The following is a 20,177-nucleotide window of genomic DNA, read 5'->3' on the forward strand; positions in this document are numbered from 1 at the left end:
CTGCTCGTTGCACACCACACACTAAAAGAACAAAACTGTGAAATCTGACATTATTTGTCGTCGTGTGTGGTCTCTCACATTTTCTAAAAATCTTTCAGCGTGTACCATGCTTAGAGTAGATTAGATTGCTAACTAATACATAAGCGCAGAGAATGGGAGACATAAAGTTTTCTGTGGTAAAACAATAAAATATTTTGAGACTGTAATATTTAACACTGAGTTTGAAAATCTATGCAATGCCATGCAAAGTGAAGAGTCTATGGTGCTGTGTCCTCAGTCAGATTCCTGCTGATTATAGTGTAGTGGCCTAAGCCTCAGTAAATTCCCCTTTTGATAGGAGCCACATATAAAGCTTTACTGGCCACTGAGCTGTGACAATAGAGGGTCTGCTCTCTAAGTTCAGTCAGTCTGGTATGCAGGGTAATGAATGCTACAATGGGATGGCATAATACAAAAGCAGGACTTGTTTTTATCTGACTGTACTAGGTTGTAGCCCTGCTAGCACAAGCAACAGGCCCTCAGGATGGCAAATCACTGTGATGGTCACTTCTAACAACTCCAGGCCCAGTTGGGTGAAAGTAATAGTATGACAGTTTCATTCATTTGCTGTATCTGTGAATTTATGTTTGTCAACTCTCCAGAAAACCAGCATTTTATCCCTTTTTAATTTTAAAAAAAAAAAAAAAACACTGGCAGCTGTACCTTTACTACATTTTCTTTTTGTGTGACATGTCCAGTGTTTACTACAGATGACTTAATGCTGTGCAATGCAATTGGTGTGTGTTGTATTTTAGGTTCATCAACTTATGTGAACTTGAAACTTCTGTTGTGAATTGGTGCTACATAAATAAAACTGACTTGACCTGACTCCTGAAATTTTCTCCAAAACAATCAGTGTGATTGTCTAGACTAAGCAGTTCCACTGGCTCATAGAAACTAATGTTGTGGTAGTCAACTCAGGTACCACCAGAACCCCTTGTAAGTTTAATTATAATTATCATTCTAGCCATCTGTATGTATTCAGGACAAGAACAATATTATAACAATACAATGACGTGTTTGTAGTTAAAATAGATTGTGTTTGTTCATTATTGTAACTTTGGTGAAGATTGGACCATATTTAAAGACAAATTTAAACATACCTCTTAATTAAATATTCAGTTTACCTTTCTTGAAGTGCCTGTTCAGTGTTTGAGTCTGTATTTGAATGTTGCTTATTATTTATGTTTTCAAACAAAAATATACAATAAAATGAATATAAAGAAAATTCTAAATTAGGAAAAAGTCAGCTAAGTAAAAAGCAAAATACAATTTCAGAACAGAGTAATAAAGTATTAAATAAAAATAAAACAATTTAACAAACTTTATTTTTACAGTTAAAATTTCTCGGCGTGGTGGCACTCATAGTGACCTCAGCATTTAAAAAAACCTCTGCTACCTGTGTTACATCTTCGTAACTGCTGCTGTGTTGTATTAGAGGCTCTGTCCACGCCTGTGCACACGTGCCCCCGCCTCTCTCATGTTAGTCCATGCTGCCACGGAACGACTCAGCACACGCGGAGGAAACGGTACCGGTTGACTCTGTATTAGGTCAGTTAAGCATCCACCATAATAATTGACCCCCATCACGAATAGTTTGGCATTTCAAAATAAAAACAACTGTAGCGTGCTCGCTATTCTCTCCACCTCTTTGACCATAGCAGGATCTCCGCGAGCGGTTTTTTTTAATCACCGCCAATCACAGTGCGGATGAGCTGCAGAATAAACCACGCCCTCTGTTCCTTGCGTGTACTCAGAAGCTGGAACATTTTGTTTATGAAGCTAAATGAGTTCGTACAGCTTGACAGCCTGTGGCACATCAACCTGGCTTTCTCTTTATTAACAGCAAAACGCTATAAATTGCTGACAGGGTAACGTTTAACCTCTCCAAACAACAAGCAGGTAGACGTAAGGGCGTCAAACTTCATTAGTTTAGAGTTAAAGTAATGAAAGATAAACACGTCCTCCCTTCATGCTTACTTTCAACAAAAAACAAGTTATGGATATTTGCGACGGGAAGAAGAGGAGAAAGGTAAGTGGCTGTGTGCGGGGCTGTAGGCGGACTGTGGCTGGAAAGATGAGGCGGGAGGCTTGCAAAGTCCTCCGCTCCCTCACGGTGGAGGATAACAATCACACGGAGCCCATGGAGGAGGAAGAGGACGACGACTGCTTCTCCATCAGCTTCCTCCGGAATGAGCGCCTGGAGCCCGCCATGGTAGTATCTCCCCGGTACAGTCTGCTACGGGAGGTCGGCCGGGGAAGCTATGGGGTGGTGTATGAGGCTATAGCCCGGAAGACAGGGACCAGGGTAGCGGTGAAGAGGCTCCAGTGCGACGCCCCGGAAAACGTAGAGCTGGCTCTAGCCGAGTTCTGGGCCCTGACGAGCCTGGAGAACCGACATCAGAATGTGGTCCAGCTGGAGGAATGTGTTCTGCAGAGGAACGGCCTGGCCCAGAAGATGAGCCACGGCAACAAGAGGTCCAAACAGTACCTACGTTTGGTTGAAACCTCACTCAAAGGTATACAGGCTACTGTCATGCTTACCCCATGTTTGTTAGCAGCATAATTAACACCAGTACCACCATTAATAAAAGAATACATGCATAAGAGGGAATAAAAGAGAGTCCCAAACAGAGAGTCATTGCTCCAAAAGCGTGTCTGCAAAATTAAGTTTAATGAGTAGTTTATAAGGTGATAGTGATTTTGCTGACTGAAGTCCCAAATCCAACCTGCTGGAGCTAAATTGAAATACAAAATGTTTAAATATCTTTTCAGCTCATGTCATCTTGCACTATGAGTCTGTAGTTGATGGCAATAAGTGTAACCAAAATTGTGGCCTAAGGTTAATAATTAAATTAATAATAATTTAAAAAAATGTTTACAGTTTTTTTTTTGTTACAGACTTTACTGACCTACGTCATAAAAAAGATTATTTACATAAATAGTATAATTTTAATGACGAGTGTGTAATATGAAGTTCATTCACATGAAAAAATCAGGGTTGTTGCCTTCTGTCTGTCAGTGACATCGCTATAGGTTACCTATAGTAGGCACAGAGAGTACACTGTGTTGCCCTCAGCTCATAAGAGAACACAGTGTACTACTTGGCCACATGTTAACCCATTGCTTGTTGACTGAAATTTCACTCACTGCAGAATGATTTCACAGTTAACTCTGGGATATTATAATGACATTCTGCAGCTTTATCTTATGACAGCTACATTTTTGTTTACTTATGTTTGTATCATTGTTTTCATCAATCCAGTTTGACCTACTTATTACTTCCTTTGTTATTGCTTGGTAAGAGTAATAGATAGTAACTGTTAAATTTATCATCATAAAATTGAAATTTTGCATTGAAATGCCATTTGTAAACCATTCTGTAAAAACATCCATGGTTACAACTGAATCAGTGTGCAGTGTTTGCTGCTTTTAATAGCCTGGCTGTTACATAAGTGTCACCATTCAGGCTCTTGAAATGAAATATTAATCTTTAGCTGACATCTTTTGCAGCCAACGAATGGTAATATTTGGAGGATTTCAATAACAATGCCAGCGACCTAAGCCCACTTAGTTTTTGTCTTAGTCCACTTGACCTAGTTTCTAAAGTGTGAGGCAGAGTAATCAGCATCTTTGGTACAACAGATCAGGAAGTGCCAAAATTATCAATCAGAGACTTTGGGATGCTGTTTTATCAAACAAATCTAATTAGTTTGTGGACTTTAAGAAGCTATATGTAAAAAAATCAAGAATGTCTATGTCTTAGAGGTTGATATGTCTGCGGATATTAACTTATTACAAATGCGATATGTTGGTATAGGCACATGTGTTGGGTGTTAAACAACAGCAAATGTCAATACATAGACATGTTTGAGGTAATCTAAATACAGTATCTCTGTTACACTGTTTGTTGACCAGAGAGCACTGAGAGGTTTATTTCTACACTCCTAAGTGTTCTGCTCACAACATACCATGGTCATAGTTCTGAAATAATTATAACCAAGTTGAAGGGATCTTTTAAAAAATGTGTGTTTATTTAACAAAACAAATATTAGCCCAGAAATGCGCTGCTTTGCTTTAAATTAAGACCACTCCCTGAACGTGTAGAGGTGCTAATTCAAAGCACAGGTCATACATTTAATGAATATGTTTATTTTTTGCTGTCCTCTACTAATTAAATTGATTACAAATTGAGATCTGTCAGGATAGAGGCGGTTTGCCACCTCAGCTGAACCATTTTCTTTAGAGACTGTTACCTTTTCGATTGGGCAGTTGAAACACACCTCACACATTACACTCTTTGAAGAGGCAGTGACACAGCTAAATATATCAGATTATGATACTATCTGTTGCGTGCAGTTACGAACCACACGTAATGGTGTTGCACTTGACTTGAAGAGAGTGAGTGTTTTTACACTTGCCACAGTCTGAATACTGTTACCCCACTAATCAGGTTATATCTGTCCCTCTCAATTTGCATGCTGCAGGGGAGCGCATCCTGGGTTACCCAGAGGAGCCGTGCTACCTCTGGTTCGTCATGGAGTTTTGTGAGGGTGGGGACCTCAACCAGTACATCTTGTCCCGGCGGCCTGACCCCCAGACCAATAGGAGCTTCATGCGGCAGTTGACGAGTGCAGTAGCTTTCCTGCACAAGAACAACATTGTCCATCGTGATTTGAAGCCAGACAACATTCTCATCTCACAGAAATCTGGTTCACCTGTTCTCAAAGTAGCCGACTTTGGCCTCAGTAAGGTTTGTGCTGGCCTCAATTCCAAGAACAGTGAAGAACACCCCACAGCAGGAGCAGGTAGCAAAGGCAGCAATCAGAACAACATCGTCAATATTAACAAGTTCTGGTTGTCATCAGCTTGTGGCTCAGACTTCTACATGGCCCCTGAAGTGTGGGAGGGCCACTACACAGCCAAGGCTGATATTTTTGCCTTGGGCATCATCATCTGGGCAATGATCGAGCGGATCACTTTCATTGACGCAGAGTCCAAACGTGAACTGCTCGGCACCTACATACGGCAGGGCACAGAGATTGTACCTGTTGGGGAGGCTTTGTTGGAGAACCCCAAGATGGTTCTCCATATCCCTCAGAAGGCCAGGAGCTCCATGTCTGAGGGGGTGAAGAAACTCCTCCAGGACATGCTTGCAGTCAACCCTCAGGACCGACCAGATGCCTTCCAGCTGGAGGTGCGGATGGACCAAGTCACATGTGCTGCATGACAGCCTCCACTTTTCCAAAACCCTTCTTTTTTTTTACTCCAGTCTGTCAAAGAAGGGATCTCTTTCCTTCCCAGGTAAGCTCAACATACTTGATAAGTTATTAATGATACTATCTTTCTGCCTTTGGGAATATTCTCTTTAATGTAGTTGTGTACACCAGAAGAACCCACAGGTTTTTAACTTAACCAAACCATACAACAGCTAATTTTACTGAATTATCTACCTTTAACAAGAGAGGAGCAGCCAGTGAAATAAGCTGCTGTAATGATCAATGGGAATTAAAACCTGCAGGCTTTTCTGTGACACAGGACCCACTATCACTGGCTTAAAGGGAACACTGGCCTTTGATTACTCAGGGCTGAACTCAGGTAATCTTCCTTTCAGTTGACACCATTAGCCTCTTGTTGTGGTCACTGGCTGACATCACTGACACCCTTCATTTAATACCTATGCTGTGTCAAGTCACTGGTTGTTGTGGTTTACTACTTTTTAGTGTGTGTTTGAACAATGAAGAGTGAAGCCAATTTTTTATTTCCAGTAGTCAGTCAGACATTAGTACAGGTCAGGAGAGAGAGAGGAGAGAGAAATGTTGCTAATGATCCTCATTTCTGAGGAAAACTGTGCACAACTAGAGTAAGTACAGTAAGGCCAAAGCTGAACTAGGAAGTAGGTCTATACACTGTGATGGACGTTTCAACTAGAGCTGTGCTATTATTAGTAGATTGGTCGACTAATCTGATCAATTAATCAGTCAATTGAAGCCAATGTTTTAAATTACAGACACTACATTGGGCTGTTGGAAATTATAACAGGCATCTTTTACTACTATCTGACATTGTCTGGACAAAACAATGTCATCATTAATTAAGAAAATAATTAAGCAGATTGTCCATAATGTTTAGTTTCAGTCCTAGTTACAGCAGACATTTTGGGAGGTTTTGGGGATTTTCAGAAAAATTCTAAGAAATCAGAAATATTTCAGTCAGTGAATTTGGTGATCTATCGAGCTGAGGGAGCCACAATTAGCTGACAAGACATCAGATGACATGTTGGCCTAGTCCCTTTGCTCTAAATAGTTCCTAAGCCTGACTGTTGCTGCTGATTTCTGCCAAGGCTTCCCACGTCACTGTTGAAAAATCAGGATTAACAAGAGTGAAAGTATCTACTGCAGAGTACAGACGTCAAGACACAAACCTGAACTACTGAAAGGTTAACAAGATGACTGATGTTAATAGAATGAAGTTGTTCAGCTGTGATGGTCACTGCAAAAATCTTTGAATTAACAAATACAAAGATGTTTTTCAAGCTCAAGGTAGACAACAGGTGTTGTGTTGATGGCAACTTTTAGACTGGTACGCCCTGGGCCTGAGGGCAAACAACCTGGCTTTAAATAAATACAAACATCTAGGGTGTGTGAGCAAGAGAAAGACATGAGAGTATGAGGCACAAAATGATGAGTTATTGGCAGTGACAGTGTTTTGTCATTAACTTGACACGTGTATAGGACATGTGCTTTATCTGATTCATATTCACACCTGGCACTGAGTTACATCTCTTGTGAAAACACAGAATTCTGACTTCTGTTTGTATGAAATTACTGACTGTTGCATAACTTACTTATTAAAGTGAACACACAGGCTTTCTTATTTACTGTTAGAGAATACCCTGACAAGCCAGCTTTGACTACTGCATCACTGCCTACTGCTTGCTTACTCAATGATTTGCATGTTTCCTTGCTGGAATTGTTCATGCCCTCCTTGCATAAAACCTGAATGGATTGGTGGATGGTGGATTCTGAGAAGTGACTGCATTGTGTTGTTGCTGTTTCTTTTTTCAGAATCAAGGAAATAGGAATGGCTGTTACACATCTGTCAGCATGATATTTATTCCCATGAATTCCTTTTAGTTGAAATAATAAAGAAGAAATAATAAAACAGTATTATTATTTTTCACCTGTACAAATATGATATGTTAGCACTTCATGTATTCCTGTTAGATTGCAAAACACAGAATAAACCTCCGAGTGGGGTCAAAGTTTTTACATTTTCAACTGTATGTAAATAATGGGACTAAAATTGGAGTGTTCAGCACATATTATTTCTTACCTGCTCTTTAATTACTTCCTGCTTAAGCTTACTCTGACTATGAACGACTATGGATGTAATCACATTAAATAATCAGTCAGAGTGTGGTGTTTATGTTATCTTTATTAATCATGAAATCATGATTGGATTATTAAATTTAAACATAGCCAGTTATACAGTAGGCCACTGTTAACATAGTGACAAAGAGCTCTGTAAGTGCTTTTCCACTGAAGTCAAGCTGCAATTTGAATTCCCATCACCTTATGTGTATGGAAATATAAAGATTTTATCCATTCTGCATGGAACAGCACAGCCTTTCACCCTCTCACTGTTATCAGTGACACACAATATTTTCAGTAGTTTTAGTAGTTTTTGGAAATGTTCAAACAGAAAGTCAGCTGACACTTGAAGAGTCATGACATAACCTCATCAATTTTACTACATTCAAAAGACTACTCTACACCCAAATCTGAGTCGACTAACAAAATTCTGTGTTGGGCACAGCTGCAGTTAATCGTCTCAGTTTTCTATTTAGAGCAGAAACTCCTTGTAGCACATTAGTCAGCTGCTGAGTGGATGCTCAGTGAACTAAATCATACGTCTGCTTGTTTGAACTTGAGGCCTCCATTGACCAGGACTAATCCCAGCATTTGTTTGACAATTAGCAATTAGCAATCCTGAAACCATTATTTATTAACCCCTTATTGTAAGCCCTGGCCCAGAGACCTTGCCCCCTCACTCTGTGACGTAATACCTCTTGGCTCTCAGCTGTCAGCAGGGTCGGCGATGGAAGATGCCGTTGTGTTTTAGTCTGCTGCTGCTGCAGATTGGCCTTGTTCTCCTGCAGCGCAGTGGGATAGCATGTTATGTAACAAGCCCACAGCTTTGTACTGGTTCAATGGGAAAACCTGTCATCTGTAAGAAAGAAGGATTAGTGGCTGTAAACAGAGACACAAAGGGAGGGCAGTTGTTGTGCTGCATGTTTTAATTTATGTCAGGAGCTGATCAAGTGAGGGAACAGATGACTTTGCAGTGACGACACTCACATCACAGATGAATTAAATTATTTAACACATACAGAAAAACAACCAACCTCTGGTCTGATGGGACATATAGTACAAAAGTTTGGACACACCTTCTCATTCAATGTTTTTTCTTTATTTTTATTATCTTCTACATTTAGATTCATACTGAAGACATCAAAACTATAAAGGAACACATATGGAATTACATAGTGAACAAAGTGTTACACAAACCAGAACATGTCTTATATTTTAGCATTCTTCAAAGTAGCTTCCAACCCTACCTCTGTACAACACAACTGATGGTCTCAGACACATTAAGAAGGCAAGAAATTCCACAAATGAACAAGGCACACCTGTAAACTGAAAACCATTCCAGGTGACTACCTCATGAATCTGAGTGAGAGAATGCCAACAATGTACAAAGCTGTCATCAAAGCAAAAGGTGGCTACCAGGGCTGATATTGTCTCTCTGGGAATCTGGTCCAGTCAGTGTGGGGATGGATTTGTTTCTGTTGATTGATTTTATTATTGATTAGTGCACCTATTTTTCTCTTAATTAATTGATCACTTAATCTATAAAATGTGCAAAGATAGTGAGAAAGCTCATTGCTAGTTCCAAAAGTTCTGTCTTTAATTTGTTTGTTCAGTGTGACCAACATTCTGATACCTAAAGCTTTTATTCAGTTTTATTCAGTTTATTCAGACAGAGAGAAGCTACCTTTCCTCAACACTGGAGATGTCTGAGCTACAGAAAGATAGTTATTTTTACCTGATACTAAAACTAATAAAAACAGAAACTAGAATTGCACACATAATAATGCACTTGATACAAGTATGCATGTGGTTTATTTTGAATTGAATGATTGGACTTGAGGGCTACACAGGGCTTGAGTGCAATTACAGAGATAATAATAATAAAAGACTTGATGGAAGTTTTTCATATTTTTTCTTTGTAACCTGGCTGATAATGGTTAGGGTTAGGATTAGACTTAATATGTATCTGATATGCTGATGCTAGTACTCATTTGTATATAAATGCATAACATGAATAAATGTTTTGACAAGGATTCTTCAGATATTCTTTTCAGAAAATTCTAAATAAGTAATGTGAGACATTTCATGTTTGAAGGCATTTTTTAGCTCTTAAATGCTGTTAGTGTTCCTATAATTTTTTGTTACTATAGGCTGATATACAGACCAGTACAGAATAATATTTTACAATTACACTGGGAGTATGTAAGAATTCCCTGGTTTAATCATGGCTTTCTTGACACTGTGTTTGGCAAATACTGAATACATCAGGATGGATCAGGATTGGGAAGTCTCTATAAAATGTGTATTGTCAACATCATATCATAACCATGTGTATATCTGTTGTGTGAGTCATTGCCCTGCCCATCTATCTCACTCACCCTCCCTGTCCATCCCTCCTCCCTCCCTCCCACTCCTCCTCTGCTGGACAATGAGAGTGCTACTTCTGGTTCAGGGCTTATGGAGGCTTGCGTCGGGAACATTTTGTCCTCTCGCTGTCTGCCAGCCGTGTGCCGCCTCAGTCTAAACCAGGCCAGAGCACTGTAAGCCCCAACCCTCCCCACATGTACAGTCTTTAGAAATCCTTTTTGATTTTATTGACAGCATGATCAGGCTTTTTACAAGTTGAGGCATTTTCAGGGTGTAGTCCTTGTACTGCACCCATGAATGCTTCTACACACTGTTATGAGTATACAACTTCTCTTTCCATGTGTCTTAAATCTTATTTAATGCTCCAAAGCAGTGTGCATTTTAAACAAAGACAGTAGGATCTGAGAAAATGCTGATCTTGCTCTTCCAGAGGAAATTAGGTTGTTTGGACAGCAGTTTGAAGGCAGGGTATGGTATGTTCCGTATTGGCCCCGTCAGTGGGGGGTATTATGGAGGGGCTGAGAAATGCCAGAGGGAGGCCACCTTTATGACATTTTTGGGAGTGGGTGTGATGAGCGCATTGGTGTTCTTATGTAACATGATTGTAAAAGTGAGCATTCAGTGGTTGTAAAGGTTGTAAATATTTCCTCAGAGCCCTCAGGGGTCAGAGCAGGAACTGCAAAAACAAGTTCCTGAAAATGATTCAAGTGAAGCACATCTTTATGCTCTTGTGTTTATTCAAATGTTGGAAATCGGAGGGTAAGAGGAAAAGTCCCAGTGAAAAAGCGAGTTCAGTAATCTCCCCTTTCTTTATATTTTTTATGTCAGTTGTCCATAAAAATCAACAATTTGTGATATGCTTTCCAGCACCCCGGACAATCCTGGAAACCCTGTGATCCCACAGTGTTTTGGAATAACATGGATCCACATTTTTTCCATGCTGCTGCCCCCATTGATGGTGGCTGTGTTGGATCTAATGGGTTGTAAGCTCTTTACACTGTGTTAATCTCCTCACAGTCTGCGTACCCTCTATCATGCCTTACAACTCATTGCAGGTGCTGTACGTAGTAAAATTTTGGCCTCTTGGTAGATTCTCTTTGGTGCTTTTGTGGTTCCACTGTTGTGTTGACAGTTCATATTCTTTGACTGGTTCTAAAAAAGCTGACAGGATTCATTTTGACCTGTAAATAATAGATGTAAAGACATGTGGTCAGCATCTGTTACACAAAGCAGAGATTTGGATTTGCTGTGTCACTGCTGTTCCTGACTGTACGCTCTGTCCTGTGACAAAACGAGAACGTAAGAACTTCAAGATGGCAGGATTACCTGAGGGATGCAGATGGTCACACAAACAGTGAAACAAACCCATAACCAATGTGAGCCTTGGCCTTGGAATTACTTGATTAGATTTTCAGCTATTCTTTTTAAAACTCTATAGAAGCTCTGATGATATGCTTGTAATAGTCATGTTCAGGATCTGATTTCCCTCCTTGCCAAAAGTCTCTATTCTTAAGACAAAGAAGTGAAAGTATTCAAAATTTGGACAGTAATGTTTTTTGGCTCCCAGCTCATTACCAGAAGAATTTCTTTTGAATTTTTGTGTGCTCTCATACACATCTGAAACAAGATTAGTTTTCACTCATTTAATTGCTTATCTATTCAAGATATGTATTCGCAAAAACCCTTAGATATTGTCTGGTTCCATTGTGAGGGTTTTTCTTTTCTCTTGTTTTAAATCATAGTACAGTGAATGACTTGGTTTTTTGACTGTTGGTCAGACAGCACAATGCATTTGAGGATGTTGCCAGGGATTATGGGGCACAGTTTGACATTTTATTGGCCAAATAGTTGATTGAGTAATATTAGTGGCAGTCTTACTCCCATTGAGTGGCATTATGGTAACAGCTGAATGTTTTCCTAATGTCTGCCTTGCACAAATGCTTATTTTTTCTTTTTGTCTGGTTATGTTGTTTTTTGTCCCAACCTGTCTGCGCCAAATTCGCTGACATTTATTTTCAGGATTTTAATAGTAGTAACACTCTCTTCTTTAACAGTCGTTACTCTAGGTAATTGATCATGACAGAATGACATCTCTTTTAATGGCTACACTGTTTTATTAGTAAGCATAAGTTCCCATTTGACTCAATGTTATCCCAATCCTTGAAATGTTACATTGTTGACTTTGCCCACTGGTTATCAAACCATCGTATTGCTTTTGGTCCAATCTCTGTACTTTCTGGAAATGCTTGGTTAGTTTTGCATCAAGGGGGGCATAGAGGCACACACCTAAACTTACATAATGAACAGTTTTCATGAATGCTAGCCATGTGGAATGTGTTGCTTTGCATGCCTCATGGCCACAAAACCACCCTGAGCTTGTAAAAAGCCAAAGCTCCCTTTCCAACTGGTAATCATAGAGAGCTGCACCCGTGTCCTGGGCTCACAAGAAACCAGCCCCCTCTATTTCTCCAGAGATACCGGTCTCTGCTGGTTTTTAACAAGTTAGTCTGCTTTTAGGTTATGCAACAACAAATGGCTGGCAGGATGGCTGAGGACACAGCGGGCCTAAGTTTGTCCAGTATTTACTGGGATTTAACCTTTGCCTTGTTTCCTTCATTTTTCTTATTTGTGTACCAGTAATAACTCCAACAAAGCAATACACAGAAAAAAGATATGCTGACTTCAACAAGGGTCTGACCAGAGGGAGTTTTCAAATGTTTGCATGTTTCACCACAAATTTTATCAGAGTTCAGCATTCAGTCGCATCCAGAATACAGAACACGAACCACAAACCCTCTGACTGACTGACCAGACTGTTTCTATTGAAAAAAGAAAAACAAAAAATCAACAAGAGGCAAATACATTTTCCAACATTCTAAATACATTCATACATCCTTATCTTTCAATAGACCAACAGTCCTGTTTATACCATATTATATGTCTGCAAAGGCAAACATGTTCACACATGCATGTCATAAATTTTGGACTGCACATGGATGTCTGTGTGGACCCTTGTGGACATGAGCAGATTTACATTACATGTTCTGCACAGTTGTGTGGACGAGGAAAATGTGAGTGTTAACTCCTCTGAAATATGATGGCTACATTAGCGTTTTTCCAGTGGGATGTCAGAAGAACATGTCAACAGGCTGAGGACTTGAGTCTAGCAGTCATCTGATCATCTGACAGGAAACATCCTTAACTTTCCTTTATGACTGAGAATTCGGGACAGTTGTGGCCACTACTTCCAACTATGGCTGAACGATTTATCGAAATCCAACTGCAGTTGTGATTTGAGCAAATGTGATTTGCAAACCGCAAAGACTGCGATTATTTTTATAACAGAAAGTCAGTGGACGCGCTGTTAGCTGCCTCACAGTTCACACACAGAGCACTGCAGGAGCAACAGAGTGACAGGCTGTAAACTTTACAACCACATCTTGTCTTAAAGTGACCAAACCACAAAACTAACTGAGGAGTTAGATACTTGATGAAAACAGAGGGCAGAGTGACAGTGTGATGCAGGCAGTGTGAGTCGCTCTGGTTCTCTCCGCTCCGGTGTCAGGTGAGAGCTGTATGCTAGTCATGGAGAACGGACACAGCTAAAGCTGAAACTACCAGTGTTATGATGAGTTAAAAGACTGACAGCATCAACAGGCCGGTAAGAGAGATAACTGAGCTGTGACCAAGATGCCAACTTTGTCTGCACTGTTTCCATATTTTGTATTTTCCAGAATCCTGTAGTTTTAATCAGCTGTGTCTGTCTCTACTGGCTCTCTGTACCTGTCAGTCTCCTGTCATTCCCCCTCAGTGTATCAGCATTTGAAAAATCAGCACAGGCAGCAGAATGACTGATGTAAAGTTACTGCAGAGAAGGCAAGAGAACATGGTGCTACTGTTTGTTCTGTGAGAGTTGTTCTATGGTTCATTATGGGAATGTTCTATACCATTTATTGTTAGAATAAATACATTTTGGATTCATATATTTTCATTCTCATCCTTGGATTAGTACACAGAGCAGTTAATATTTCAATGATATCTTAAATGGTAATGCTCCATTACATATTTCACATGAATATAGTGAATCCTGGACTGAAACTTGACTTTCAAAATTATATCACAAATCAAATCGCAATCACATCAGTCAACACTGAATGCTATTAACCCCTTTCATACATTTAATGGCATCTTGTCCCTTTTTATGGTGGTGGGCTTGTCACCCTGCCTTTGAGTGAGGCCATTCAGAACAGTTACATTTTGATGTCTTTAGATGACACGTTGTATGAACCGGTTAGTTTTGAGCATACTGGGCCCATTATGTATTTATTTCAACATCTGCCCACACGCTCTGTCTCTGTGCCTGTCAACAGATTAAAGTCTGTCATGCAAATGCTCTTTTGAGCCCTTTGTTTTACTGTTTTTGTGTGAGCTCAACCACATGACCATTAGTTGTTGAGAAAGAATCCACATCAGGGTGTCACAACAGAAGTTATCCGAGGCCACTTTTCATATAGTTGCTTGTTTATAATCTTTACAGAGACCCAGCAATTCCCATCATAAGCAAGCACTTGGAGAGAGTGGCAAGTAGGGCTGTGCGATATGGTGATATGTATTGGATGATGAAATTAAAATGTCTGTCGTTTCATATTATGCTCTATTGTTTATTTCATGGTGTTGCAAAGTACACTGGTTACAGCAATATTTTTTCATCCTTTGGATGACGGTTTCCATTCTTACACGCCACCACATGGATGCAGGCAGAAACATAAATACCAGCATGTCAAGTGAAGCTGAGATGGAACCGGGTAGCTCTGAAAAATTGACAAACTGTGGAGCTTGTTCCTAAACGAGGGACTACCTCTTTAGCATGGATGTGGTTTGGTTATTCAATTCAGTTCAATTCCATTTTATTCATATAGCGCCGAATCACAACAAAAGTCATCTCAAGGCGCTTTTCATATAGAGCAGGTCTAGACCATACTCTTTAAAATAGGTATTTACAGAGAGACCGAACAAATCCCAGTTATGAAAAGTCAGACACAGACCAGAAAAGTGCAAAATTATGGCGCACAACAGCCTCAAACACCACCAACCTCTTCTACCACCTACGAAAGAACCATATCAAAAAGTATGGGGAGAGTTTACGAATGAAAGGCACAAAAGAACTATCAGGTGCTCAAAGCAAACCACAGAGTCAGACTTTAGAACAGGCTTTTGCCCGTGGCACGCCGTACAACAAAGACTCGCGAAGATGGAAGGAAATAACTGGCCATTGCAACTCATATCCCTGCATTCTCAGGTATGAGAGGCATGTGCGTAAAACATGGGCCTCAGGTTAGAAAGTTCAGAGGGTTCACACACAGTTCCCCAGAGTGGTTGCTCGAAGCTGCTTCTGTAAAAAAACAGGAGCAGACAAACAAAAACTTGCTGAACACTGCAGGATAAATAGACGTTTTCCTATATGAACTCCAGATGTGTGAACAGAGCAACTAATAGTCCAGACCTGATCAGAACATGTCAAATGCGTCCTCACCTACTGGAAATGTTCCATTTAGTTTAGGCAAGGAGTGAGACCTGGCAGGATAAAGTCCAGTTAATGTACGGTGTGACTAATTTGGACATTAGAGTAATGTCTGGGAAATTTTGGGTTTTCAGTGCATGTGTGAAAGCACTTATCAACAGCACTAGGCTTCTAAAGAGCAGAATTTGCTCAAATGTCGGAAATGAACGGAATACTTTTGTTTGTCAAAAGCTTGGAAAGGAATGGAGGAGGTTAAATCAGCCTCCAGCAGCCTCTGTCAACCCCTGGACCAGACAACAGGTCAATAAAGCCTGGCTGCAGGGTACTTTATGTCCTCACCGCCCTGCAATGGTATTAGAGTTATCTGAGAGAAACCCTTAAGCAGATCAATCCTGTCAACTGAAGTCACTGAGGAGATGAATTCTGTGTTTTCATAGCCAATATTTTCTTTCATTTTTATCTGCTTTAGGGCACATTTTTTAGTGGCACCATATAATGAATAATAAAGTTTTTGCGTACATATACAGTGGAATTCAAATTGCTCTGGCTCAGCAGTGACATCAGCACTTTTTATGTTTCCATTCAGCACATCATTCCTCATTCAACATCACCAACATGCGTGCTTCCTGCTAAGCTGACCTACTTGTGTTGGTACCATGTGTTGTGAGGTTATGCAACCCATGAAAAAAGGAACAAACTGCTGCCAGTCAGAGCTGTGGCCTGTCAGCCACTGGGCTATTATTAGAGCACAGCACTGAACTAAACCTGGACACATCTACAGTCAGGAAATACACTCAGGTATCAGGTGCTGTTGTCATTTTGCTGCAGGTAGATGTAGAAATGCTGCATATTTATACTATGTCACAGCAAGTGACTTAATTATTGACAACCAGCCATGGGCTTTGTGGAGGCATCACTGTCTGCAATTATGTTGGATTTGTTTTTCTGTAGGGCTGTGGTCTCCCAATGGACTGCTCGATTGGTTGGTCGATGTGCTCTCATCCAACCAAATTCTCATTAGTCAGACAATCACCAGCATTATTTTCATAAGGAGAAAAGCACTACATCAGTAGCCCTTCAGGCAGGATTAATCCATTATTTTCCTTTATTTACCTGTGAAAATAGGTGGGTGTTTTGGAAACACACTTAAAAATCAAAGAGCATGTCTTTAATCCTGGTTTGATGCATCCAGTGCATTTAGCATAATTACACAGAAGAACAATATTCTATTATTAGAAAGGTAGATGGATATACTTTGTCCTAAAATAAGACTACAATTTATTACAACTGTGTTTTTGTTTCTAAAAAGCCTTGTCCAACCTGGTTGTGTGCTTATAATCTGTCTTGAGTGTATAAGTATTAAGATGGGGAGAAGAATATAAGGCTGTTGTCATGACCTCCGGTCCCCACACAAAAAAATTTGACCAGACAACAAAAATCTTTATTATCTGGGGCTGTTTCAATGAATGATATGAATATAATGAATAATATGATAATGAATAATTAACATCCCAGCCTCATCCTGAACTAGGCTGTAGAATTAATCTTGTTTCATTCATCCGCAGCATCTCTACTTCCTTTCTTTAGCAACAAATTAATACTACTGCATTTTTACAAAGGCAGCAAGCAGACATGTCTTACGTCAACTCATTTGTTGTAAATAGAAGTTTTCTTGAAGAAACATTATTTACTTGTTGCTCCATGCTTGACCTGTTTGTATTTTGTGTCTCTGCAGCTTTGTTTACTACATGGACGTGGACTCCAGTGGAAAAACGGATCTGGGAAAATCTGATGTGTCACAATGGAGCTGAGGATGCTGAACTGGTGGACAGTGCTAGTGTCTCTGAGTTCTGACTGGATGTGACAACCAAGATTATAACATTGGTTTTATAGTTCTTGATTTTTGTTCCCAACAGCCCCAGTATAGGCCTGCGCTTCCCTAATGTAATGTAATGGGCTGTGGCACAGGTTACCATACTGTATCAGTGTTCTGAATTCAAAGCATGGGCTAGCCAACATTTTCCTGATAGTATATGAATAACTATGAACAACAGACAGCACTGCACTTCCCCGTACAACCTTGTGCCTTAAAGATGATTCACACCAAGTGCGATTGGATTTTTAATAAGATGATTTTGTGGGTTACAGTGGAATCTCACACACCAGGACAAACTTCTTGGGTCTGGAACTACTGTTCAGTTGACCAAACTCTTTTGCTTTCAGTGACGTCACACTTTTTAAACAATATCCCAGGATGCAATAATGCCAAGTCAGAATATGATAATTTGGTGTCCTTCCTCAAAAGCTCAAGTGCAATCATGATCCTGAAGCTGAACATCCAAAATATAACTAAAATGAAGATATCATATCAGTTTTGTATCAGTGTCATATTTATGCTCATGTAAAGAAGGTTTACAAGTATGTTTCACAAATCTGTGCAACACTCTTAAGACAGGAAGAACAAGCGTGATATTAATGGTTATTATGAAGATATACTATAGAATTTATTCCTTAGAAGTAGCAGGTGTGTAACAGCTCCATTCAGTATTTTGTGGTTGTTACCAAACAATGTCCAGCAGGGAAAGTAGACAGGTTTTACTGGGCAATAATTTCTGTTGCATCCAAAGAGCCTCTTTTGGACAAATTGTGTATATCTGTAGAGCTTAGTATCAAAATATTTACTAAATTAATCCATGACCAAGAAACAGTCATGATCATTTGGTGGGCCAACATTTGTTTTGGAAACTTTTTACTGAATGTTTTTTACATTGAAGTTGAGTGTGGCATTTTAGGACTCCTCACAAACTGAAATAATACCCAGAGTACACTTCAAGATATCAAGTTGATGGGTCACTTGCAGTCATTTGTCATTAAGAGATATTGAGCATTGTTCTGTTCGCTACCTTTTGAGTTTTAATGTTTCATAATGTTATGCTGTGAATAATGGGTCATTCTATGGGAACAGTCTGACACCCGAGCAGTAGTGAGCCATCTGAGTTGAAGATTTACCATCTGGAAATAATCCCTAAAAGCAGCCACTGGATACTTACCCTTACTGTCTCTTCCCTTCTTCCCCTCTTTATTGAAGTACTTCAGGCTTTGCAGTGGCAAGTAGCTGTGTAGAACACATTCATGCAGTGGTTGGTTGTTGCCTGTTATCTGTGTTGTGAGAATACTAGGGCTGGTTTTGTTACAAGTGCACCCTGAGGTTAAACATAGAGGAGTGGTAAACAGAGGGTAGTTAAAGCATATGGTGGTGAGCCTGGAGAATGATATGTATTTATAGAGTTGTCTGTTCCAGACCTAGACCTCTAGCATTCGTGCTCCAGGACGGACCAGAAGCATGACCAAAACCTCCTCTTGGTTTCATTGCACTGTGAAGCATTTGGGTTGAGTTCAGTGAGCATCAGTAGCATTTTGTAGTGGTCCTATCTCATTCTCAGCACTCTGAAACATCCTCTCCACCGTGACAGTCTTTATTAGTAAGCTTGCTTGAGGGGGATAGATTTTTACCTCAGACTCTTCAGTCCTAAAACCTGACTGACTTTCTCTGCGTGGTGTTATGTTTAGCTCCAATCTGTAGCACCTGTCGCCTACTTCTTGCTCCTGGTGGGACTAGTTTGGTCTCTGTAAATGATACAGTAAAGTATATGGTCTAGACCTGCTGTGTATGAAAAATGCCCTGAGATAACTTCTGTCGTGCATTGGTGCTATATAAATGAAAATAACCTGTCTCTCTGTCTATATTATGGAGCTAGTCATGCCCCATGACCAAATCACAATTATGTTGTTTGCATTCCACAGCTACAGCTCCTATAAGGTTCTCCATGATCTTACAGAGCTGGCAGGAGCGATTACAAAATGCAACAAAAATTTGCACAGTTGTGTTCAGTGTAATTGCGCCTTGACACTCATGGGAACTTTAGTCATTGAATTCAAACACAATTGTTGCTGTTGTTAAAACATGAAGGTATTCAGTTTTGAGATGAGACTTTCAGTTTTTGCATTGTGCTTAAGGACTAGTGTCACACATAGAAATCCAACTCTGACCTGCTCAGCAGCGTTTGATATTCACATTTCAGTGTTAAACTGAACATGGTTACAAGACTGTATATGTTGTGTTGAGAGTGCATAAGCTAACTGAGGGTCTTTACAACTAAATCATCACTAACCCTTGTTGTCCACTTGCCCTGCCGTCACTGTGTTTTTGTATGAGCCATTCATTTAGGTCTCTTTAGAGTAGTATTGATTCCACTTGAAAACACTATGCAAAATGTTTCACTGCCTCACTGTAAGCACCGTACAGAGCCACCCCCTCCTCAAGCAATTGTGTGTAATATCTTGAACTTTTTTCTCTTAGTGCATATTTCCAGTGTGTACAGAAATGTTTGTTTCAAATTTTATGTATAAAATCAACAGTTATTTTGTTAATGTTGCTGACAGGAGCCATTAGATGTTTGAGGAAGCATCATACAATCATGAGTTTTTGTGTAAATATGTTTGACAACTTTTCTTGGAATAAATAATCAAAACTATGTCTGGATAATGGAATATTCTGTATGCTTGAATATATGCATGCATATGTGTGTGTGTGTGTGGGTGAGTGGCTGTAGCAAGGTAAGAAAGTAGTTCCTAGCTAAAATTTATCCACATAAAAAAAATGTAATGAAAAACTACACATTTTTAATGATTTATTTGCCTGTATGGATATGCATCTTTAGTATATATATATATATATATATATATATATATATATATTATATATATATATTTTTTTTTTTTTTTTTTTACAGAAATGCAGGCTACTTCTAAGCTTGGCTGCATTGAATACTAAAGTCTGATTTTTTGAATAAAACAGCCTGCTCACTTTACCCAAC

General features: G+C 39.6%; 1 protein-coding gene and 1 long non-coding RNA gene across 2 annotated transcripts in view; one reads left to right on the top strand and one right to left on the bottom strand.

Annotated features, from left to right (window-relative positions):
- The window catches only part of LOC127142545 (uncharacterized), an 81,028-nt gene that overhangs the window by 54,788 nt on the left and 6,063 nt on the right, over window positions 1-20,177 (bottom strand). The window lies entirely within an intron of this gene.
- Window positions 1,773-19,835, top strand: stk35 (serine/threonine kinase 35). The gene is made up of 3 exons (XM_018701598.2): window positions 1,773-2,558; window positions 4,527-5,343; window positions 17,036-19,835. The coding sequence occupies exons 1-2, from the start codon at window positions 2,012-2,014 to the stop codon at window positions 5,267-5,269; spliced, it is 1,290 nt and encodes a 429-aa protein (XP_018557114.1). The 5' UTR covers window positions 1,773-2,011; the 3' UTR covers window positions 5,270-5,343; window positions 17,036-19,835.

The sequence above is a fragment of the Lates calcarifer genome, linkage group LG6, assembly GCF_001640805.2.
Source record: "Lates calcarifer isolate ASB-BC8 linkage group LG6, TLL_Latcal_v3, whole genome shotgun sequence".
Taxonomy (NCBI): domain Eukaryota; kingdom Metazoa; phylum Chordata; class Actinopteri; family Centropomidae; genus Lates; species Lates calcarifer.